Raw genomic sequence first — 20,293 nt, forward strand, 5'->3', positions numbered from 1 at the left:
ATTTTGCTTAATTATTATTTTCATTGCAATTAAGCACATCCTTACCCCAAACGTAAGCACAAAAATATAAAGTGAAAATAAAAAAAGTGCATTGTGGTAATGATAATTTGGGTGTGCTTAACATGTTCTTAGGGTTAAAAAGATCAAATAATAATAAAAACTTTGCACATTTTCAAAATCTAATTTAATATTTTTTAGGTTGAAATATGACAGATATTTTTTCCATAAGAGTCACTAAGGATATTATTAATGCTTAATTCTGACACAAATACACTCTGTTGCATTAATGCACTTGACAGCCATTAATCAACTCATTGTTAAACATAAAATCACAACAGCCGATAATTATGAAACACTTTTGGCATACAGTGGGAGTTTTGTATTGTTAGCTGTTCTCATTTGCTCTGTATGATTCTGGTTGAATCCTATCATGAAATCAATAACATATTATTAGACATTCTTTTCCAACTATGCAAAATTTGAAATATCTTACCAATTTATATTATTAAATATACTGATCAAGTAAAATCTGAATGCTTCAATCACTTGATGGTGTTTGCAGTGCTGGTCAGACCCCTCAGAAGATCAGGCACCTGTACAACAGTGAGCTTCTGGATGTTTACTGCTCTCAGTGCTGCAAGAAAGTCAACCTGCTCAATGACCTAGAGGCCAGACTCAAGAACCTCAAAGCTAACAGGTAAGAGGCCCCAGAGTTTGAAATTAGCATATTGCTAAGATAATAGTATGTTACTCTGATGGAGTGCTACAGGGATGAAGTTAGCATAACACTGGTTCCCTCAACAAAAAGACAGTAGGATCTTTCCATTGGCTTTTAGATTATTGCAGAAAATAAGCCGTGTGACCAACAAAAGTTTGAATCTTATACATTTTGTTCATCAAGATAATCTGCACAAATTAACAAAGCTTTTATGATTTTGAAGCCTATATACAGTCTATAAAAGTTATTCAACGTTGGAGGAGTGAAGGTTTGAACACAGTAAGGCTGTGAAAGCAGACTAGTGAGTAGAGAAGTTTAATATATAAACTTATACATAACATAAACATACATAAACCTCTGTAGTCCCATTTAGCTACTTGATAGCAGCAGCCTTTTTCGAGACACACAAAAACTTAAAAAATAACAAAGGGGTGTTATTGATGTATTTTATGTAGTAGAACAAAACGTGAAAATATCTTGAGCTTCTGTTAAACACAGACCTTATTTCAGACATTTAACCAAAATCCATTAAAAAAAACTAAAACTTTTAAAAATACTAACTCATGTCTGTATCTGAGCACTCATTCCTGCAGCACTCTGTAAAGAATAAAAAATACAAACTAAACCATTTTTGATTGCACACAAATATTTTTAAATGTATGTTTTTTGTTATAGAGTATTGAATAATATATAGGCCTACATGCATTTATTTATATTTATCTTGCTCCCTCCTCCATCTTAATACAGTGCATATTAATAATGAAATAGAAAAATATATTTGTTGATGCTCTTTTTCTGAAGCTGTTTTCTGCTAAAGGATGGTATATCTAGCATGCTGTCTTACCTAAATCATTGGTTGCATGTCTATGTCTGAATGCTGTCTTTAGTGCCCTTAACTTTGCAACATCTATAGTTCATATTAAATGGCATAGCACTGCACTTCTGATTGGATTCTTTATATCTCAGTTCACCGTAGGTAAAGCTAGATATATTTTTATGAGTCTCTTTAATCACCCCGGTTTGTCAAAAGCTTTATCGAGAGACGGGTTTCATCAGAGGAGATGTTACCATAGCAACAATGTTCCAGTCAAGGGTTTACTAATCTTTGTGAATGTTATCAGACAGTGAGGGAAAACTGAGCCCCTCAAGAAAAGCCTGGGGTGTTTAAGTGGGTGTGTGTAGTGGAATTTGATAAACTGCTGAAATAATCCTTTTATTATTATGTGGACACCTAACAAATTTGGCACTTCAGGAGAACGGCACTGCAATCTTTCATCTGTAACAAGATTTAAAGCATCATGGGATTATGAGGTTTCCACCTCTGCTGCTGACAAACCGAGACATGATACTGCAGACATAGATCCTCTCTCTATCTTAAAACCTAGTGAGCTGCCTCACTACATACTTGCTATTGTAGACAGACAGATACCCTCAAAGACTACATCTTAACCATCCTAGGACTACAAGAGTTATTTCAGAAGTATAGAGACAGCAGACAAATAAGCAGTAGACACAATTGACTTTAATAGAGTGCAACAGTACCTGCACACTTTTTCAGGGCTCTCAAGTTGTAGCGAAAGTTTGGAGTGAGATTAGGGGAGGGGCCACGCAAAGGGGAGGAGTAACTCAAATATTTGCAGCACTCAAGGTTTTGCTAGCAGTTCAATTTTACCTATTGTTCATAATTGACAGTTATAACATTTGGTAAATCTGATGAAAGACAAATTCATTCTAATAAAATAAAAAGATTTATGTATTTAAAAATACAAATGTACCAAAATAAAAAGAAATTTTGCCCCAAACGAGCCAACTGAACAGCACTCAATGCACATACTGTACACATATACATTACTGTACTTACCCTGAGCATGAATGTCAAACTGTGTGAGTGTGTGTGTGAGAGAGAGAGCGACAGAGAGACAGAGAGAGAACACATTTCAGCTTATGTTTCTTTTTTTCTGTTGTAAATGTTTATTGCACATCTTGATGTCTGATGACAGGTAGAGGACTCCCACATAAAGCACTGTCGTGATAATAGCGTTCCATCCAGAGCCAAACTGTTTCTAGTTTTGGTTTTGTTCAAACCCACCATGGAAAACACACTGCATCTGAATTTGAATTTGGGGAAGCCTCGGTGCTTTATATGGGAGCTCCTACCCAGGGGCGGACTTAGCAATTTGGGGGCCCTAAGCAAATTCCAGGTCTGGGGACCCCATACAATAACTATGTGTCCTTTTATGCTTAACCCCTATTTTGCTCGCTCGCTCTAGTTTTAAGTTTATCCCTTCACAACCAGTAATTAGTCAACTTGCTGCTGTTCTAAAGCAAAATTAGGCTACCTCATTTTTTTTCGGATCACAAAAGGAAGACATTATCAAAAAATAAATAAATAAATAAACAAATAAAAGAAAAATGCGTGCACTTGTCCAAAAACTTTTCAATCTTTTTACAAACATAAAACTATCCCATGCAACTCATTCCATATTCCAAGTGTTTATAACCCTTCCTTATTTTGCTTGCTCGCTCAAGTTTATAGTTTATTTGTACCATCACAACCAGTAATTTGTCAACCTGATGCTGTTCTAAAGCCAAATTTGGCTACCTTATTTTTTGAGATTACAAATGAAGACATTATCCAAAAAAAAAAAAAAAAAGCTTGCACTTTGTAAACTAAATTGTAAACCTTTCCAATCTTTTTACAAACATAAAATTATCCCAGGCAACTCATTATATATTCCAAGTGTTCTGAAGGCATACTGTAGGCTTTGCCGAGAAACAAATCGAAAATAAAACCTATTATAAAGGGAAAATCTCCAGTCATTGCATTCGTGCATTTATACGAGTACGCGGCAGTTCGCGCCGGCGCCTTGGAGAAGCACACAAGAGAGTCATTTTGAAACATCAAGATACTGTAAATAAAATTGTGACTTGAAACACAATACTTTCTTTACTGAGGTGAATATCTCTGTTCTGAGACAGTCAGACAGCCTAGAATGCTCGCAAAGAGCGCTCCCTCATGATCACTATAGCTGTCTCTCACTTCAGTTCATTGCGATTTCACGACGTTCCATTAATAAGCTCTACACTGCACAATGAATCTCTTATTTACATCGTATCTACACTTTGTTATAATGAAATGATCCCCGAACTTGCAGAACTCGGAACATGACAAAAACTCAGCATTTTGATCGGTAAGTGGATTCTAACTTAAACACTTCTGGTCACTGCGTTCAAGAAATCAGCGCACATGTCTGTGAACGGCTACAGTGCTCAACGTTGCAAATATGTTTTGCCAATATCAGATGGGGCCCCCTGATTCCCCGGGGCCCTAAGCGGCCGCTTACCTCGCTTATTGGTTAAGTCCGCCCCTGCCCCTACCCCTGTCATCAAGGCTTCAAGATGGGCAACAAACACAACAGAAAAAAAATATTCATAAGCTGAACTGTGTTCTCTCTCTCTTTCTCTCTCACACACACACACACACAGAGCTTGACATACATGCTTAGGACAAGTTCTGTAATCCTACTGTGTGTGTACAGTATGTACATTGAGCACTGCTGTTCAGTTGGCATGTTTGGGGCCAAATGTCTTTGTATTTTTGATCCTTTTTTAAATATATAAAACAATTTATTTTATTTGGATGAATTTGTCTGTCTTTTATCAGATTCACCAACTGTTATAACATCTCTAGTACGTTCCTTTCAGGAAGCCAAAGCTAAGTTAAAGCTTCTGGTTGTAAAGCAGTTGGAGTTTTTTTTTTCTTTTACTGCATAAATAATACTTTAGCACGAATTTGGCTATATTCCCCAACATCAGCTCTCACTATCTTTTCACAGGCAAGTGATTTCGTAGAGGAATCTTAAAATCGAAAAAAATAAATGAAGGGGTTACCTACAGCATTCATCGGATCTTTCTCTTCCAGTTTACACTCCATGTGCGCGCGCATCCATGTTGCTTAGTAACGAACCTGCTTGCTGCAGAATCACGTAATTTAAACGGAAACAACAACATCATAATTTCTGATTGGCTGGTAGGTGGCATTTAACTCTATAGCTACAGAGTCGAGAGAGCTATGAACTCGGCAGAAAACTTACCTCCATATTCCCTCATCTATTAATGGTATATTAATTGTATAGTAATTGTAGCGGGACAAGTTATCCCTTCTCAGCTTGAGGAATACAAGGTGTGGCGTGAGAGCGTGTGAACTGGTTGAAATGCGTGAGTCTCACGGTGAATGCGTGAGACTTGAGAGCCCTGCTTTTTCAGCAGCCTTGGTTCTGGAAGTCTTTGTTTAAGAGTTATAATGTATAAACCAAAACAGCTAACTACCAGGAGAATAAAAACATTATAAAGTTTGAAAGTGTGGAATGTTGAACACTTCATGCACTCAACTGTTGCAGCTTTCATCTCATTGTGAAGGGGGAGGGGCTATCAGACAAAATAACCTTATAAAATTGCACAGTGCATTAGTAATAGTGTATAAGTACATAGTGTATAGTGTGTCATTTGACGCAGTTTATTTTTATTTATACTTTTGCTTTCTGGGGTTGCCTTTTCATTTTTATTATTATAAATCATAATAAAACAAGGTGGCAGCATAATCACGTTGGTACCTTTTGGAACCGAGCAAGAGATGCTGTTCAGTAAAGAGCTGTGTGATTTCCTTTTCTCTGGCTGAATAGGTGTGATGGGGAAGTGAGATCATGTGGCATTCTGTGGCCTTTAGCTATTAATCCACTAGCATTTTTGTCCAAATCCTCCACTGCATACTCTGCTGAAGTTAAAATGCATTCATGCAAGACATGATCGGCACCACTATGAACTTCTCTATAATGATCAGCAAACATTTGGGTTATTGTATAAATTTTGTATATTAAAAAACACTAGGCAGACTTGTAGAGAGATCTGCTGTTCAATGACTGTTTAGTGTGAAAGCCATCAGAAAATGTTGTTTTTGCATAACTGTTTTTTTTTTTGTACCAAATAGGTCCAGCTACTTTAATGGGTCATGACAGGTCATGAAGAACTATGTGCGCCTGCCCTTTTGAGGGCATGTGAATGCTGTATTTGTCCTCATCTCCCTTGGTTTGCAGATTGTCTGGGTTTATCATTGTTGTCGTAGTTAAATGTGTTTTGTCAGTGCTGTGATAGCTGGGTTGGACACGAGGACAGGAGAGCTGACTTGTATCTCGGCGAGCTGTTTGAGTTCAGACCTGTGTGATGTAATGAGAGGAGGGCTTTAAAGAGTGACGTGGGTCACACAGTTATATAAACACAGGCAGAGGTTTATAATTAGAGTGCAGGTATTCTATTTTTACTGAGGTCCTCCAGAGCTGTCTGATTATCAGTGTAATCTCATGACCTAGGACAAACTGAATGCAGTACATGATCTTGGCCACTTGGGGCAGTAGGGAATTAGTTATAAGGCTCTAAACAAAACCGATTAGTAGAATTGAATAAGCGAAACATTGCAGTGGTTGCACTGCAAGACTGAAGGGTAGCACTGAGGAAGATAAATTATAGCCTGTCTGTCTGTCTATCTGTCTATCTATCTATCTATCTATCTATCTATCTATCTATCTATCTATCTATCTATCTATCTGTAGATACCCATTAAACTGGACTTGTACTGCATGATATTTTATCAGGTTTATGAACTTTTTTTTTCTAATACAGTGATCTTTTGCATTTCTTTTTACAGCCCAAACAGGAAAATTTCCAGTACAGCATTTGGTCGGTAAGTCTCTCATCTTTGTTATTTTCACACGATCTGTAGAATATGAGATTACAAAGCGCTGGCTTATTAATACCCATTGCCTGACTATCAGTGTGTCTGAAATCGCATAGTTGCTACATTTGAATTTGAACTTACTTTTTGACTGTTAAAAAGGATGTTCTATATAGTATTAATATTGGTATGAATTAAATTGTTACTGTCACATGACCTCCACTCCACTACCATTCATAAATCCTCTCCCATGCAGCGTAAGTCACTAACTGTTTAGAGAGAAGAATGATTAGTAACTTCGGTTCCATTTCCTGATTCTCTGTTTCTCTGTGTGTCCCACAGTCAGCTCTTCCACCACAGTAACTTCAGCAGCAGTCAGGGAAGCACAGAGGACCTGTTCAGAGACAGCATCGACTCCTGTGACATTGACATCACTGAGAAGGTCCTGGAAACATAATAATGTGGTCACTGAAGACCCTGTTTATTGTTTAGGCTTAATGCATAAAATTCAAATGTTTTAGATATACTTTTTAAGGCCACTATATATAATAGTGCTGTTTTTCTGTCAGTGTGGTTCAGAAAACATTGTTTATAATAAATGACTATAATAATGAACTCTTCTGTATTTCTATTGCAGGTGAGTTATTTGGAAAAGAAGATAACAGAGCTTGAGAACGACAGTCTGGCTAATGGAGATCTGAAATCCAAACTTAAACAGGAAAACACACAACTAGTTCACAGGTAAAGAGATCTGACTATTAGTTACAGACACAGTACAGTCTAAAGAGCGTACAGATAAATCGCATGTAATTATTTACATGAGGGATTTTTTATTTATTACTTTTTTTGTAATTATACTACCATTCAAAAGTTTGGGGTCAATAATACATTTTTGAAAAGAAATTAATACTTTTATTCAGCAAGAATCCATTAAATTGATCTAGAATTACAGTAAAGACATTAATAATGTTGCAAAAGTAATAAATGCTGTTTTTTTTTTTAGAATTTTCTACTCATCAGTCCTGATAAAATATGAAGCAACACAACTGTTTTCAACATTAATAAAAGTATTATTATTAATAAATGTTTCTGCAGCAAATCAGCATATTAGAATGATTTCTGAAGGATAATGTGATACTGAAGACTGGAGTAATGATGCTGAAAATTCAGCTTTGCATCAACAAGAATAAATTACATTTCATTTATTAGTTATTTTAAATTGTAATGATATTTCACAGTATTAATGTTTATACTCTATTAATCCTTTGACACGTAAATGCAGCCTTGGTCATGTATGCATATGTATTATATGTTTTCTTATGTCTGTATGTGTTTGTACATGTTTACCCATCAGGGTACATGAGCTGGAGGAGCAGATCAAAGATCAGGAGACGCGTGCAGAGCAATGTCTAGAGGAGGAGCTGAAGAGACACAGAGAGGCCTACAGTAAGATGGAGAGAGACAAGAGTACTGAGATTGAAATGCTTAGTAACAGGTACCTAGTCAGAAAACTCACAAAAACATGTATATGAAGCATGTGGCGGTTTCAAGACCTTAAAACACCTTTTTAGAAGGGCGGTGTGTGGCATGCTACTTTATAATGGATGATTTCTCCCGACAGGGTCCAGCAGCTAGAAGAGGAGAACGCAGAGATGAAAGTGAATGTGTGCAGACTCAAGTCTCAAACTGAGAAACTGGACCAGGTCAGATATGCATCAAATCTCAAACTCTTGAGTAGAAATCCCTTGACCATCACCACAACCACATAACCCACATCACACATCAAATGGTTAACAATTAAAAGATAGCAATTTCTTGCTCTCTTGCACTTAAACACTCACCGACACACATTCTCACACCCATTTTCACACTATTACTTCTGACCTCACTGAAGCATCTTTTGACACATTTCAGCAGGCAGTGAAATCCCTGGAGCTTGTGAGTGTTAACAGCACACTCTTTCATACTGCTTGCATTAGCTAGTGTAATGAGTGTGAAAACTCCTTCCTGCATGACATTAGCAGCCCTGTATTCAGACGCCGAGCCTGTGAGGCTTTGATCTCTGAGATGGAATGAAACATTGTCGTGCAACTGCATGACTTTCTATGCTGTAGCCTTTCCATAAAGCTAAAAAACTAGGTCATTGTCTGATATAGCTAAAAAAAATTAAAGGTCCTCTTGTGGACTTGGCTGAAAATGCATTTTTTAGTTTCAAATCAGCTAACGATTCTACATTTATGGTGAAATTGGTTTCAGAAGTTTTTTCAAGTCGATGAGACTGAGAGGCGTACTTGTAAGCCTATTGCCTACCTAAAAAAAACCCCAGTTGCATTAGGGTCCAAAATGGCTGCCAAGTGAACTGAGTTTTTTAAAATTTTATTTATTTATTTTTTACTCAAGTCATATACACATTGTTTCAATGCAGCTTTTCAAGAAATAATAAAATTGTCTAATGTCTAAAATGTCTAAAATGCCTTAAATTGGTACTCCACCATTTACTCACCTTCATGCAATCCTAGATGTATTTGACTTTCTTTTTTCTGTGGAACACAAACAAAGATTTTTAGAAAAATAATCCATCTCTATGAGTCCATAGAATGCATGTGGATGGGACTCTCAGAGTTGACACTTTAAAAAACACCCTTTAAATCCATACACTCTGAAATAAAGGTATGAAAACTGTGGTTTTTGAAGCAACAACTTTGAGGGTCCCATTCACTTGCATTATATGGACTCATATGGATTATTTTTCTAAAAATCATTGTTTGTGTTTCATAAAAAAAAGTCATATACATTTGGGATGACATGAGTGAGTACATGATGAGAAAATTGTAATGCTTTAACATAGGGAGGTTTAGGGCTAGGTGATATGGCAATATGAATGTAATAAATTACGGATTTAGATCTATGTATATTGTATGTATGTATGTATAATTTTGTCTAGCAGATATATCAGTGGCACCGTGTCTTGGGAACAAGACTGAGCATTCAGATGCAATCGAGAGATTTATATATTAGTTAGTTTTGTTTTAAGCAAAAGTAAACTGTTCTCAAAATGAATGAAAATATGGCGTGTCGTCTTAAGTAAATGTGACCAGTTGTCAAAAAATTTGATGTAAGTTTTACAAATTTAATTAGCAGTCATTTATGTGATGATGTTGAAAAATATGTGGGTATGGCTTTATTTTAAATCAGTGATGTCTTGCTATAGAGACAAGAATGATTTTAGACAGAATATCCTTATAATGGTTGACAGATTACTTATATCATGGTAGAGATTTTGGTAACTCACTATGTATTTTTGTGCACAGGAGAAGCAACGTATGACAGATAAACTGGAAGACACAAGCCTGCGTTTGAAGGATGAGATGGATCTTTACAGGAAAATGATGGATAAACTTTGGCAGAACAGACACGAGTTTCAGAAGGAGCGAGAGGCCATGCAAGAGGTAGCACAGTGTCATTTTTATAGCAGATCACAATTATACACAAACATAAATCTCCAGACCTCTCACACAATTCACATGTGCATGTAGTTGATTGAGGACCTGCGGCGTGAACTGGAGCATCTACAGCTCTTTAAACTGGAGACTGAGAAGCCTGGCCGTGGCCGTAACACCACAGGACTGTCCGAGTACAACGCCAAGACTCGAGAGATTGAACTGGAGCACGAAGTAAAACGGCTTAAGCAGGTACAGTGCAAAGATATGGCCATGCTTATTGTGCTGTCTGTGATATGTTATCTAACAATATCATTGCAAATCAATCAGGTCCATGATTGTTTATATGATACAAAGTATAGTATATGGTTTCTGTGTATACTTTACATCAACTGTCAAGCTCCAAAAAGCACATAAAAGTATCACAAAAGTGGCTTATGCACTTTATTTAAAAACGTTTATTATCCACTGAAAATGATGAGGATATTTATTAGAATTGCCGAAATAATATACAGTATACTGTGTATCAGTGGTTCTCAAACGTTTTGACTCCAAGGCCTTCCACTCTCCAAGACAATATTCATGTAGTTCATATTTCTGCGGTAATGACAAAGCTGCTTGTTTTCAATTGTTGTTATTTTTTAATGAATTTACATAAACTACAATTGGCAATATATTAAAATAAATCAAATAATTATAATTACATTAAAAACAATTACATTCCACAATTCTAGGCATTTCAAGAACTTAATATGTATCAGGTTCACACTTTTTTATGACTAGTGAATTGACATAATTCCAGTCTTTTGTGATTATGAGATTAAATGTTTAAAATCACAAATTGCAATTTGAAGAAAAAAAAAAAACTTAGATAATTAGAAGAACTCATATTCATTAGAGATATTTCTGTGACTTTTCCAGGTCTGTAAATTCTCTTATATACAGTAAGCTGGTTCATATTAAGCCATTTTGTGGCTCCCTTGGAAGTGTGCTGAGGCCCCCTAGTGAGAAGCACTGCTGTATATTATATACAGGTGCTGGTCATATAATTAGAATATCATCAAAAAGTTGATTTATTTCACTAATTCCATTCAAAAAGTGAAACTTGTATATTATATTCATTCATTACACACAGACTGATATATTTCAAATGTTTATTTCTTTTAATTTTGATGATTAGAGCTTACAGCTCATGAAAGTCAAAAATCAGTATCTCAAAATATTAGAATATTACTTAAGACCAATACAAATAAAGGATTTTTAGAAATCTTGGCCAACTGAAAAGTATGAAAATGAAAAGTATGAGCATGTACAGCACTCAATACTTAGTTGGGGCTCCTTTTGCCTGAATTACTGCAGCAATGCGGCGTGGCATGAAGTCGATCAGTCTGTGGCACTGCTCAGGTGTTATGAGAGCCCAGGTTGCTCTGATAGTGGCCTTCAGCTCATCTGCATTGTTGGGTCTGGTGTCTCTCATCTTCCTCTTGACAATACCCCATAGATTCTCTATGGGGTTCAGGTCAGGCGAGTTTGCTGGCCAATCAAGCACAGTAACACTATGGTCATTGAACCAGCTTTTGGTACCTTTGGCAGTGTGGGCAGGTGCCAAGTCCTGCTGGAAAATGAAACCAGCATCTCCATAAAGCTTGTCAACAGAAGGAAGCATGAAGTGCTCTAAAATTTCCTGGTAGATGGCTGCGTTGACTGTGAACTTCAGAAAACACAGTGGACCAACACCAGCAGATGACATGGCAGCCCAAATCATCACTGACTGTGGAAACTTCACACTGGACTTCAAGCAACATGGATTCTGTGCCTCTCCACTCTTCCTCCAGACTCTGAGACCTTGATTTCCAAATGAAATGCAAAATTTACTTTCATCTGAAGAGAGGACTTTGGACCACTGAGCAACAGTCCAGTTCTTTTTCTCCACAGCCCAGGTAAGATGCTTCTGACGTTGTCTCTGGTTCAGAAGTGGCTTGGTGGCCCTTTTCCTGAAGACGTCTGAGCGTGGTGACTCTTGATGCACTGACTCCAGCTTCAGTTCTCTCCTTGTGAAGCTCTCCCAAGTGTTTGAATCGGCTTTGCTTGACTGTATTCTCAAGCTTGCGGTCATCCCTGTTGCTTGTGCACCTTTTCCTACCCAAATTCTTCCTTCCAGTCAACTTTGCATTTAATATGCTTTGATACAGCACTCTGTAAACAGCCACACCTTTCAGTAATGACCTTCTGTGACTTACCCTCTTTGTGGAGGCTGTCAATGTTCGTCTTCTGGATCATTGCCAAGTCAGCGGTCTTCTCCATTATTGTGGTTTCAAAGAACAAGAGATACCCGGAATTTATACTGTAGGGATGGTCATTTATTCAAACTCAAATGTAAATATTCTAATATTTTGAGATACTGATTTTTGACTTTCATGAGCTGTAAGCTCTAATCATCAAAATTAAAAGAAATAAACATTTGAAATATATCAGTCTGTGTGTAATGAATGAATATAATATACAAGTTTCACTTTTTGAATGGAATTAGTGAAATAAATCAACTTTTTGATGATATTCTAATTATATGACCAGCACCTGTATGTATACTCTTCACCTCCTTGCATTCAGTATGATGTGTTTAATCTTCTAACAGGAAAACCATAAACTCAGAGACCAGAACGATGATCTGAACGGACAGATTCTCAGCCTCAGCCTTTACGAGGCTAAAAACCTGTTCGCATGTCACACCAAGGCCCAGTCACTGGCAGCAGAGATAGACAATGCCTCCAGAGATGAGGTGAGAACAACATTCACAGTGTACAGTGACCTACAGAATACTGAACCTCGTTAAGTAGCTATGCTTGGTCCTTTGGATTGCATATTAGTCCCCACCCCCAGTGCATTATGGGTGTTGATGTTTTTCTGCCTTATTGGCTGTAATCATGTTGCATGGATTCTATAAATTGCTGTTCTACCTTGTATTAACTACTTCTATTTATATTAAAAGAATAACTTTAAAAAAAAAAAGAATCACCCCTTTAAGTAGCCTACAATTGACCACTGAATGACTCTGTACGTTAATATATAGTGACGTTTTTATATGTTTTGTTTGCATTTTGCATTTACATTAAGAACATTAGCAGATGTTCTAATCTAGAGGAACCTACAAAATGTCCTTTAGCTTTACATGAAAGACTGCCATATCACTCATCTGGTCAATCTCTCCATCTTTCCAGCTGGTTGAAGCTTTGAAAGAACAAGAGGAGATCAACTTCCGTTTAAGGCAGTATATGGACAAGATCATCCTGGCTATCCTCGACCACAACCCCTCCATTTTAGAGATCAAGCATTAGGTTCCTGAGAGCGGATAGAAGACTCACACTCAGCAGAGAGCTCCCCCTTCAGGCCAGGGGTGTGAAATGCACCGCTTCTGCCCCCTTACACCAAGTCATCATGTATTTACAGAGCAAGTCGCTGTCGAAATAATCGTGTCTCTCATGTGCTCCGTCTCACACACATCGGTCACGGTGTCTGTCACTACTCATTGTCATCACGCTGTGCGTTTAGGCTGTAGAAATGACAAAAACAAGTGATGAAACTGGAATCTAGAGTAGAAGTGTACTTTTCACTCAGTTATATACACACTACCTCTGAGTATGTACAACTCAGTGTTGTATTCTACACATGAATAAAACAAGTAGAATTATATTAAATATCACACGATCACGCCATATAAGAGAGCTGTACGTGCACCCTATGGCATGTGGGGTTTATTAATATTATTTGAGCATTTAATCAGCCCTCAAGAATTTTTTTTATAAAGTGCTGTTTGCCTATGAAGCCTCTGAACAATCCAGCACTGAATCAATGGACAGAGCATTAGAAAGACATACTGTAATCAGCAGATGAGTAAACTTCTTTTAAATGTTCTCTGCCAACATTGAAAAATTAATAAAATCATGTCAGTCCATCCCAACATACACTGCTGTTAATGGCTGATTGATAATGGCTTTTAGTTGGGCTGAAGTGATCTTACAGCTTCTAACTAATGGGTCTGTATTGACCATCAGCATCCTTTGACTGAGGGGTCACAAGTAGAGAAGCACAAGTGAACTATGTGAGTACAGGCCACACAGTTGTACAATATAGTATATACGTATAGAAAGAAAACTATTGAAAATGTGAAAAAGAAAGCTTTATTTTTCTTAGAAGTTTGGATGAAATGGTCCACTGAGGTTTAAGGAAGGGGTGGACGTTACACATAATGAGTGAGAGGTACATGATTATAATATAATGAAGTCTTCTTGTTTAACAAGAACTACAAAAGCCTCCAAATTATGGCCATAATACAGTCTGAATAAAATATTAAGATCATGGACAATGTCTCTACTAGAACAATGCATTGTCTAAATTCAAATATATGCAAATCCAATATATACTATTATATAGTATAATAGTATGTAATACATACTATTTTATATATATATATATATATATATATATACACTACTGTTAAAAAGTTTGGGGTCAGTAAGATTTATTTTAAACAAATAAATTCAGCAAGGATGCATTAAATAGATCAAAAGTGACAGTAAAGACATTTGTAATGTTACAAATGAGTTCGGTTTCAAATAAATTCTGCTTTTTAAACATTCTATTCATCAAGAATCCACAAAATGTTTCTTGTGAAGAAAATCAGCATATTAGAATGATTTCTGAAGGATCATGTGACACTGAAGACTGAAAACTGTATTTATTATCAAATAAAATGCAGCCTTGGTGAGAAAAAGACACTTCTTTCAAAAATATAAAATCTTACTGATCTTAAACTTAATTTTTTTTTTTTTTTTTTTTCACTTGGACGATATTGTACATCAGTGCCATGGGTAAAGGAAGCTGCACATTTAATAAAAGTGCGTGAACTGTACATCCCATGAATGTATCACTATGCCACATGCCACAGTATTCTGTATTCCCATATTCCCATTTTCCAGATTTAGCTAGTCAGCTACTATGTGAATCAGTATTTTAAATTCTTGTGTAGTTTGGGAAAGGAGCCAATACTGCTACATGCTCGATTGTCACAAACTAGTTTTGCTTTGTTGCACAAATTGTACTGAATCTGTTCCTTTGCATGGTCTTAATCTCTTTCTGTTTGTGCCCTTTATTTGGAATGTAACAATTAATGTTTCGGTTGTTTCAATAACTATTAATCTGATCGATTATAGAGGAACTTTTATATCTTTCTGTTCTCTTTGTGTTGTAGCATTTTTCACTCATTGTAAATGTTGTACAGAAACTAGTTAATATTTGTATTGATGTGCCACTCATCAACCTTAATGAATAAAGGAAAGGCTGTCTTTTATACAGTTTTATGAGAAATGACAAGTTAGACATGCAACTAAGTAATGTATAAATCAATTGTAACTGTTGAAATGAGACAACATCACACCGGTGCTGATGTCACAGACAAGACTCGTTCTTCATTATCAATTTAAAGAAAGGACATTTGATTTTGTGCAGTCAGTTCTGAAGAAACCCCTATATTAAAACCTTAATGTTTCATATCATTTCTGTTTAACATTTGGATGACCAAACCCTGACCCATTCACAGCAACAATGTCACACATTTTAAGTGTTGTGCTGTGTCTGTGTCCACCGTTACAGGTTAGACGTAACACAGTTTGACATTTTTCTGTGGGTCATGGTTTACAGAACCGTTTTTGTTTTGTTTTGTTGTTATAGAAAAAGATGGACCTTTCTTTTGTCCAGTGTGTGGGTATGTAACTAGATTACTATTACATTACATTTATATTTACACAAGTAGAAAAGGACAAATGGAAAAGCTTTCAGAAAATTCAATAATAGTTTAAAAGCCTCGAGTTATGACAAATTTGAAATGTACAATAAATGACTTGTTTTGGCATGACTTAAAATGACAAGAGTATTGAATTCTTTGTCTTCTCCATCGGTTTTTAACACATGAACAGATGGATTTTAATTTGGAAACAACTTTGCCTGCTTCAGTATGCACAAAGTGTAATTTTGTCTACATCTAGTGGACAAAGCCTGCATCATCACAGGAGGCCAGGATTAGTGGCATTAAGGATAGATGTAAGAAAAGAATTAAAAATGAATGCAATTCTGTGAATATTTTTATGCAATGGAATATCAACAATTGTGAAAATCTTAAAATGATCATTTTTGAGGATGGTGACTCTTGGACCAATTAATGAAATATAAAAAAATGAATTAGTATTTTATAGCAGGATGGATTTGAGTCAAACCTCTTCAAAGTGATCTAAAGGAATTAGTACTCTACACTACACTCTTAAAAATAAAGTTTCTTTTTTGGCAATGATGGCTCCATGAAGAACCTTTAATATCCAAGGAACCAATGCACAGAAGTTTCCTGGAAGTGGAAAAAGTTTCTTTAAATCTTAATGTTCATGACACATAACACAAAACACTTCTTTTAAGTTTGCTGTTCACTGAAAGGTTCTTTGGAGAACCAAAAGTAGTTCTTCTATCACGTCACTACAGATATTCTCATTTGGAACCTTTATTTTTGACAGTATAGCTGAATCCTATTTTATTATCCCTCATAATCTTCAAGTGGCATTTATTCTTAAGATGTAACAGTAATTTGCGACAATGTACCAATCTAAAACCACCCTAAATTTGGATTCCTCAAAATGTTGTGAAGTCTGCAGAAATAAAAAGATAGGCCTACAACCAACCAGGGCGATTTTCATTTTAGGGGGGCTCAGCCTCCAATGAGGGTATAATATATATACTGTATATATATTAGTGCTGTCAAATGATTAATCGCATACAAAATAAAAAAAATTGTTTGCATAATATATGTGTGTGTTCTGTTTTTATTATGTATATATAAATACACACACATACAGTATATATTTTGACATGTAGGCTATTACTATTTATATTCATATAATTTATATGATAAATAAATATATTTAATATATAAGCATAACACATTTTTCTGAAATATATACACATGCATGTGTGTGTATTTATATATACATAATAAATATACACAGAACACATACATATATTATGTGAATAAAAACCTTCATTTTGGATGCGATTAATCACGATTAATCGTTTGACAGCACTAATATATATATATATATATATATATATATATATATATATATATATATATATATATATATAAATAAAAGCGTTATATTAGCGTATATTAGCAGCGTTAATGCGATTAATCTAAAAAATAAGGCGTTAATATTTTTTTTACGCAAATTAATCGTTTGATAAGCTTTGACCCCAACTTCTTCCTGTCATGGCAGCACAGTTATCTGTTGCCAGGGTAAGTCGCGGGGAAAAATGAAAAATTTTCTTGAGTTAAATGTGTACATCTGAAATGCTAATTTGTGCAGCATATAAAAGGCTATAAATAGCACATTTTAACAACAGTAAACGACCAAATTCCACATGTGATCGTAAAAGGAAGTTATTACAAACACTCGATGGTGGTTTGAAGTGAGTTCTGAGTAAAAGTGCACTATTAATCTCATAAATTGTCTTATGTAGCATGATGCTAATATTAGCTCTAATGCAGCTGCAGAACAGGTCCAATTCTTCTTCATAATGCATTTTGTCATAATACTTCACGTAAGGACGCAAGAAATGTTTTGTTGTATTTATTTCGAAATACTTTTGATAATAGTTGGGTAAATGTATACTGGGATTGAAGCGATGTGGCTTGGTGAACGTTTTATTGCCAGTATAAAGGCTGAATAAAAACAAAAGAATAATAAGTATTATGTCTCATACCTGGCGGAAGTGTGAAAGGTTTTGTTTCCTTAAACTAGTTTGTCATGCATTTCTTTATTTCAAAACATTTACAGGTAAATCCTAGTATTTTAAATTTGTGTGACTGTGATTAACGCGATTGATTGTTTTAATCAATTGACAGCACTAATATATATATATATAATAAAAAATGTTTGACTATAGGGGTGGTATACTAAACTTATATAGCCTACCAAAAAGTGCACTATTCCACTGCATTGCACAGATAGGTATAACATAACTGAATAAGCCAAATACATCTTCATGGACCAACCACAATATCATGTTTATTTTGGCAAAAATGGCACTGACACTGAGTTTACAGGTGATTTAAATATAACTTCTCTAAAATAAGTGAATAAGTAGTTCAGTTCAGGTGGGAAAGTTACACACTAGTTTGTAGAATTTCTAGAATTTCTGGGAATGACAAGGATGTCCTGTTGTTCTCATCTGCAGATCTTTCAGCTTTCATTCACAAATGCAGGTATTTTTCAATAGGATATTACATGAAATGTAAACAAAATATTATTGAATGGAGGACTAAGATCTGTAGTGACTTAAAGTAATTTACACTATGTCAAGTTTATTGAATCTAGTTTACACGAGCATTCTTTAACGTCCTCTTGAATAATCCACCAGGGGGTGCTACGGAGTTTTATAAACATTTTAACCTACTATTGAATTGAAACCAACGAACTGAGGTGCTTTTTTATTTCTATGACTGAAACAGAGAAATATTCACAACAACACACAACTAATAAGTCCATCCACAAACGAAGATTACCTTCAGTTACCATTTGGTATTTTTTTCAGACTTTTGCCACAGAGAGCTATCATGGGCCTTTAATTGGAACAGATAATAGTCACATGACAAACTCACATGTAGCCCATGTGTACAAGTCTCATGATATCTGCGCTTCACTTGGCATTCCCAGCATAAAGTATTTGTATTCGAGCAATATCCTCGTTCTTCACATTGCTGAGGCTCTGATAAGCCAGTCACCTCCCGCACAATTCTCATTAGACACATCCAACAGGAATGTGCTCTTCAAGAATGACTTACATGTGTTTTATCACAGCTGTCCAAACAAAAAGCCTCCTAGACCCTCTCCTGTATTCACTAAATGCCTCTCTTGTCTCAGGTTTTGGGGTTTTTAAAGGGATATATTTAGAAAGAGAGGACTGGGACTGAGCTAGAGGATGATCTGTTGTTGCCACGAGGGGGTAAAACAACATCATTTCTTGTTATTATCAATGTTGAAAACAGTTGTGCTGCATAATATTATGGAAACCATGATAATTTTTTACAGGATTCTTTGATAAATAAAAATAATTGATTTGAAATAGGAATCTTTTGTAACTTACAGTGACTTTGCTGTCACTTTTGATCAAATTAATGCATCCTTGCCTATGTCTCTATATATTTGAGAGTGAACTGAATATTATATAAAAAAAATAAATAAATGGGCCTTTTATCCTTAAAAATTTATTGAATCTTAGGCGTTACTTTCAGGACTGAGCCAAAATGAGTAGTAATTTGTGAAAATAACTTTTGACCATTGTTTAACATTAGCCTGTGTGGTCCAAAGTGAAAAGAAAAGTTGTTTTTTTTAGAAAAGATTATGACATGATTTTTTTCTTTGCAAGAGCATGCAACAATGAAATGCTCACAATGAGCATGCTTTAAGGAAGTAAATAGGGTCAATTTTGAAGTTGACTTCAAGCTATTAGCCCTATATGTTTTAAATGGCCTGTCAATGTTGCTGCAGCCCACAGCTGTTTCACTCCCACAGCAGACCCCAGAGTCTCTACTCGCCTGTCATGGTGTGTGCTACATTACCTCTCTGCTAGGGGAATGTAGTGCTTTATTTGGGCCAGGCGTGGCTGCTCCTCATGATTGAGTACTGCAAGGTGTGAATGACCTCCTTCTCACAAGAGCAGGGAGGACGTAAGTGAGGAACCCAACGTTCAGGGGTCTGTCCCACTTTCAGGCTTTTCTCGGATCTCCTTTTAGGATGGGCCGTCTTGGCCTTTAGCCAGAGACTTCGAATCACAGCTGAGAGTTACTTTATAGTCTGCTGGGATAGATAAACAGTACTGACCTGATCCAACACTCATAAAGCATGTTAGTGTGGAACATAAATCAGATCCGAAAGATTAGATAAGATCTGTTTAGACTCGTGAAAATTTTTTTTCTGTTTTGTTTTGTCAGTAACAAGCTGTTTGTTTCCCACTTTTCTATACAGCCGATACAAATTTATGACTTGCCAGATGAATGGGTTTTTAATTCTGATGCGTAGCTTTAAAGGGATAGCTCACCCCCAAAAACCAAACAATTCTGTCATAATTTACTCACCCACATATCAGTCCAAATAGTGTTATGTTTTACATTAGTTTTCATATTTTTTTACGTTTTACAAACTTCTTTTTTTACTACTTAAAAAAAAAAAGAAAAAATAATTTAATCATTTTTGTTTTACTTTTAGTTATTTTAATACATGAAAATAAACTAAATAAAGAGAGAACTTTTGTTTTGAGAAAGTTTTTTTTTTTTAACTCTATTTTATTATAGTTAATTATTATTTAATT

At 35.6% G+C, this 20,293-nt stretch overlaps 1 protein-coding gene across 3 annotated transcripts in view; it reads left to right on the plus strand.

The window, feature by feature from the left end:
- Nucleotides 1-15,233, plus strand: part of rab11fip4a (RAB11 family interacting protein 4 (class II) a) — a 49,744-nt gene extending 34,511 nt beyond the window's left edge. For all 3 annotated transcript variants that reach the window (XM_058771992.1, XM_058771993.1, XM_058771994.1), the window contains 10 exons: nucleotides 563-697; nucleotides 6,420-6,455; nucleotides 6,789-6,888; nucleotides 7,084-7,187; nucleotides 7,801-7,941; nucleotides 8,068-8,149; nucleotides 9,758-9,895; nucleotides 9,983-10,138; nucleotides 12,522-12,665; nucleotides 13,105-15,233. In XM_058771992.1, coding sequence (XP_058627975.1) covers nucleotides 563-697; nucleotides 6,420-6,455; nucleotides 6,789-6,888; nucleotides 7,084-7,187; nucleotides 7,801-7,941; nucleotides 8,068-8,149; nucleotides 9,758-9,895; nucleotides 9,983-10,138; nucleotides 12,522-12,665; nucleotides 13,105-13,221 — 1,153 coding nt within the window. In that variant the 3' untranslated portion in view covers nucleotides 13,222-15,233. The remainder of the gene's footprint in view (nucleotides 1-562; nucleotides 698-6,419; nucleotides 6,456-6,788; nucleotides 6,889-7,083; nucleotides 7,188-7,800; nucleotides 7,942-8,067; nucleotides 8,150-9,757; nucleotides 9,896-9,982; nucleotides 10,139-12,521; nucleotides 12,666-13,104) is intronic.
- Nucleotides 15,234-20,293: the final 5,060 nt, after the last annotated feature.

Source organism: Onychostoma macrolepis, chromosome 03 (assembly GCF_012432095.1).
Source record: "Onychostoma macrolepis isolate SWU-2019 chromosome 03, ASM1243209v1, whole genome shotgun sequence".
Classification (NCBI taxonomy): Eukaryota; Metazoa; Chordata; class Actinopteri; order Cypriniformes; family Cyprinidae; genus Onychostoma; species Onychostoma macrolepis.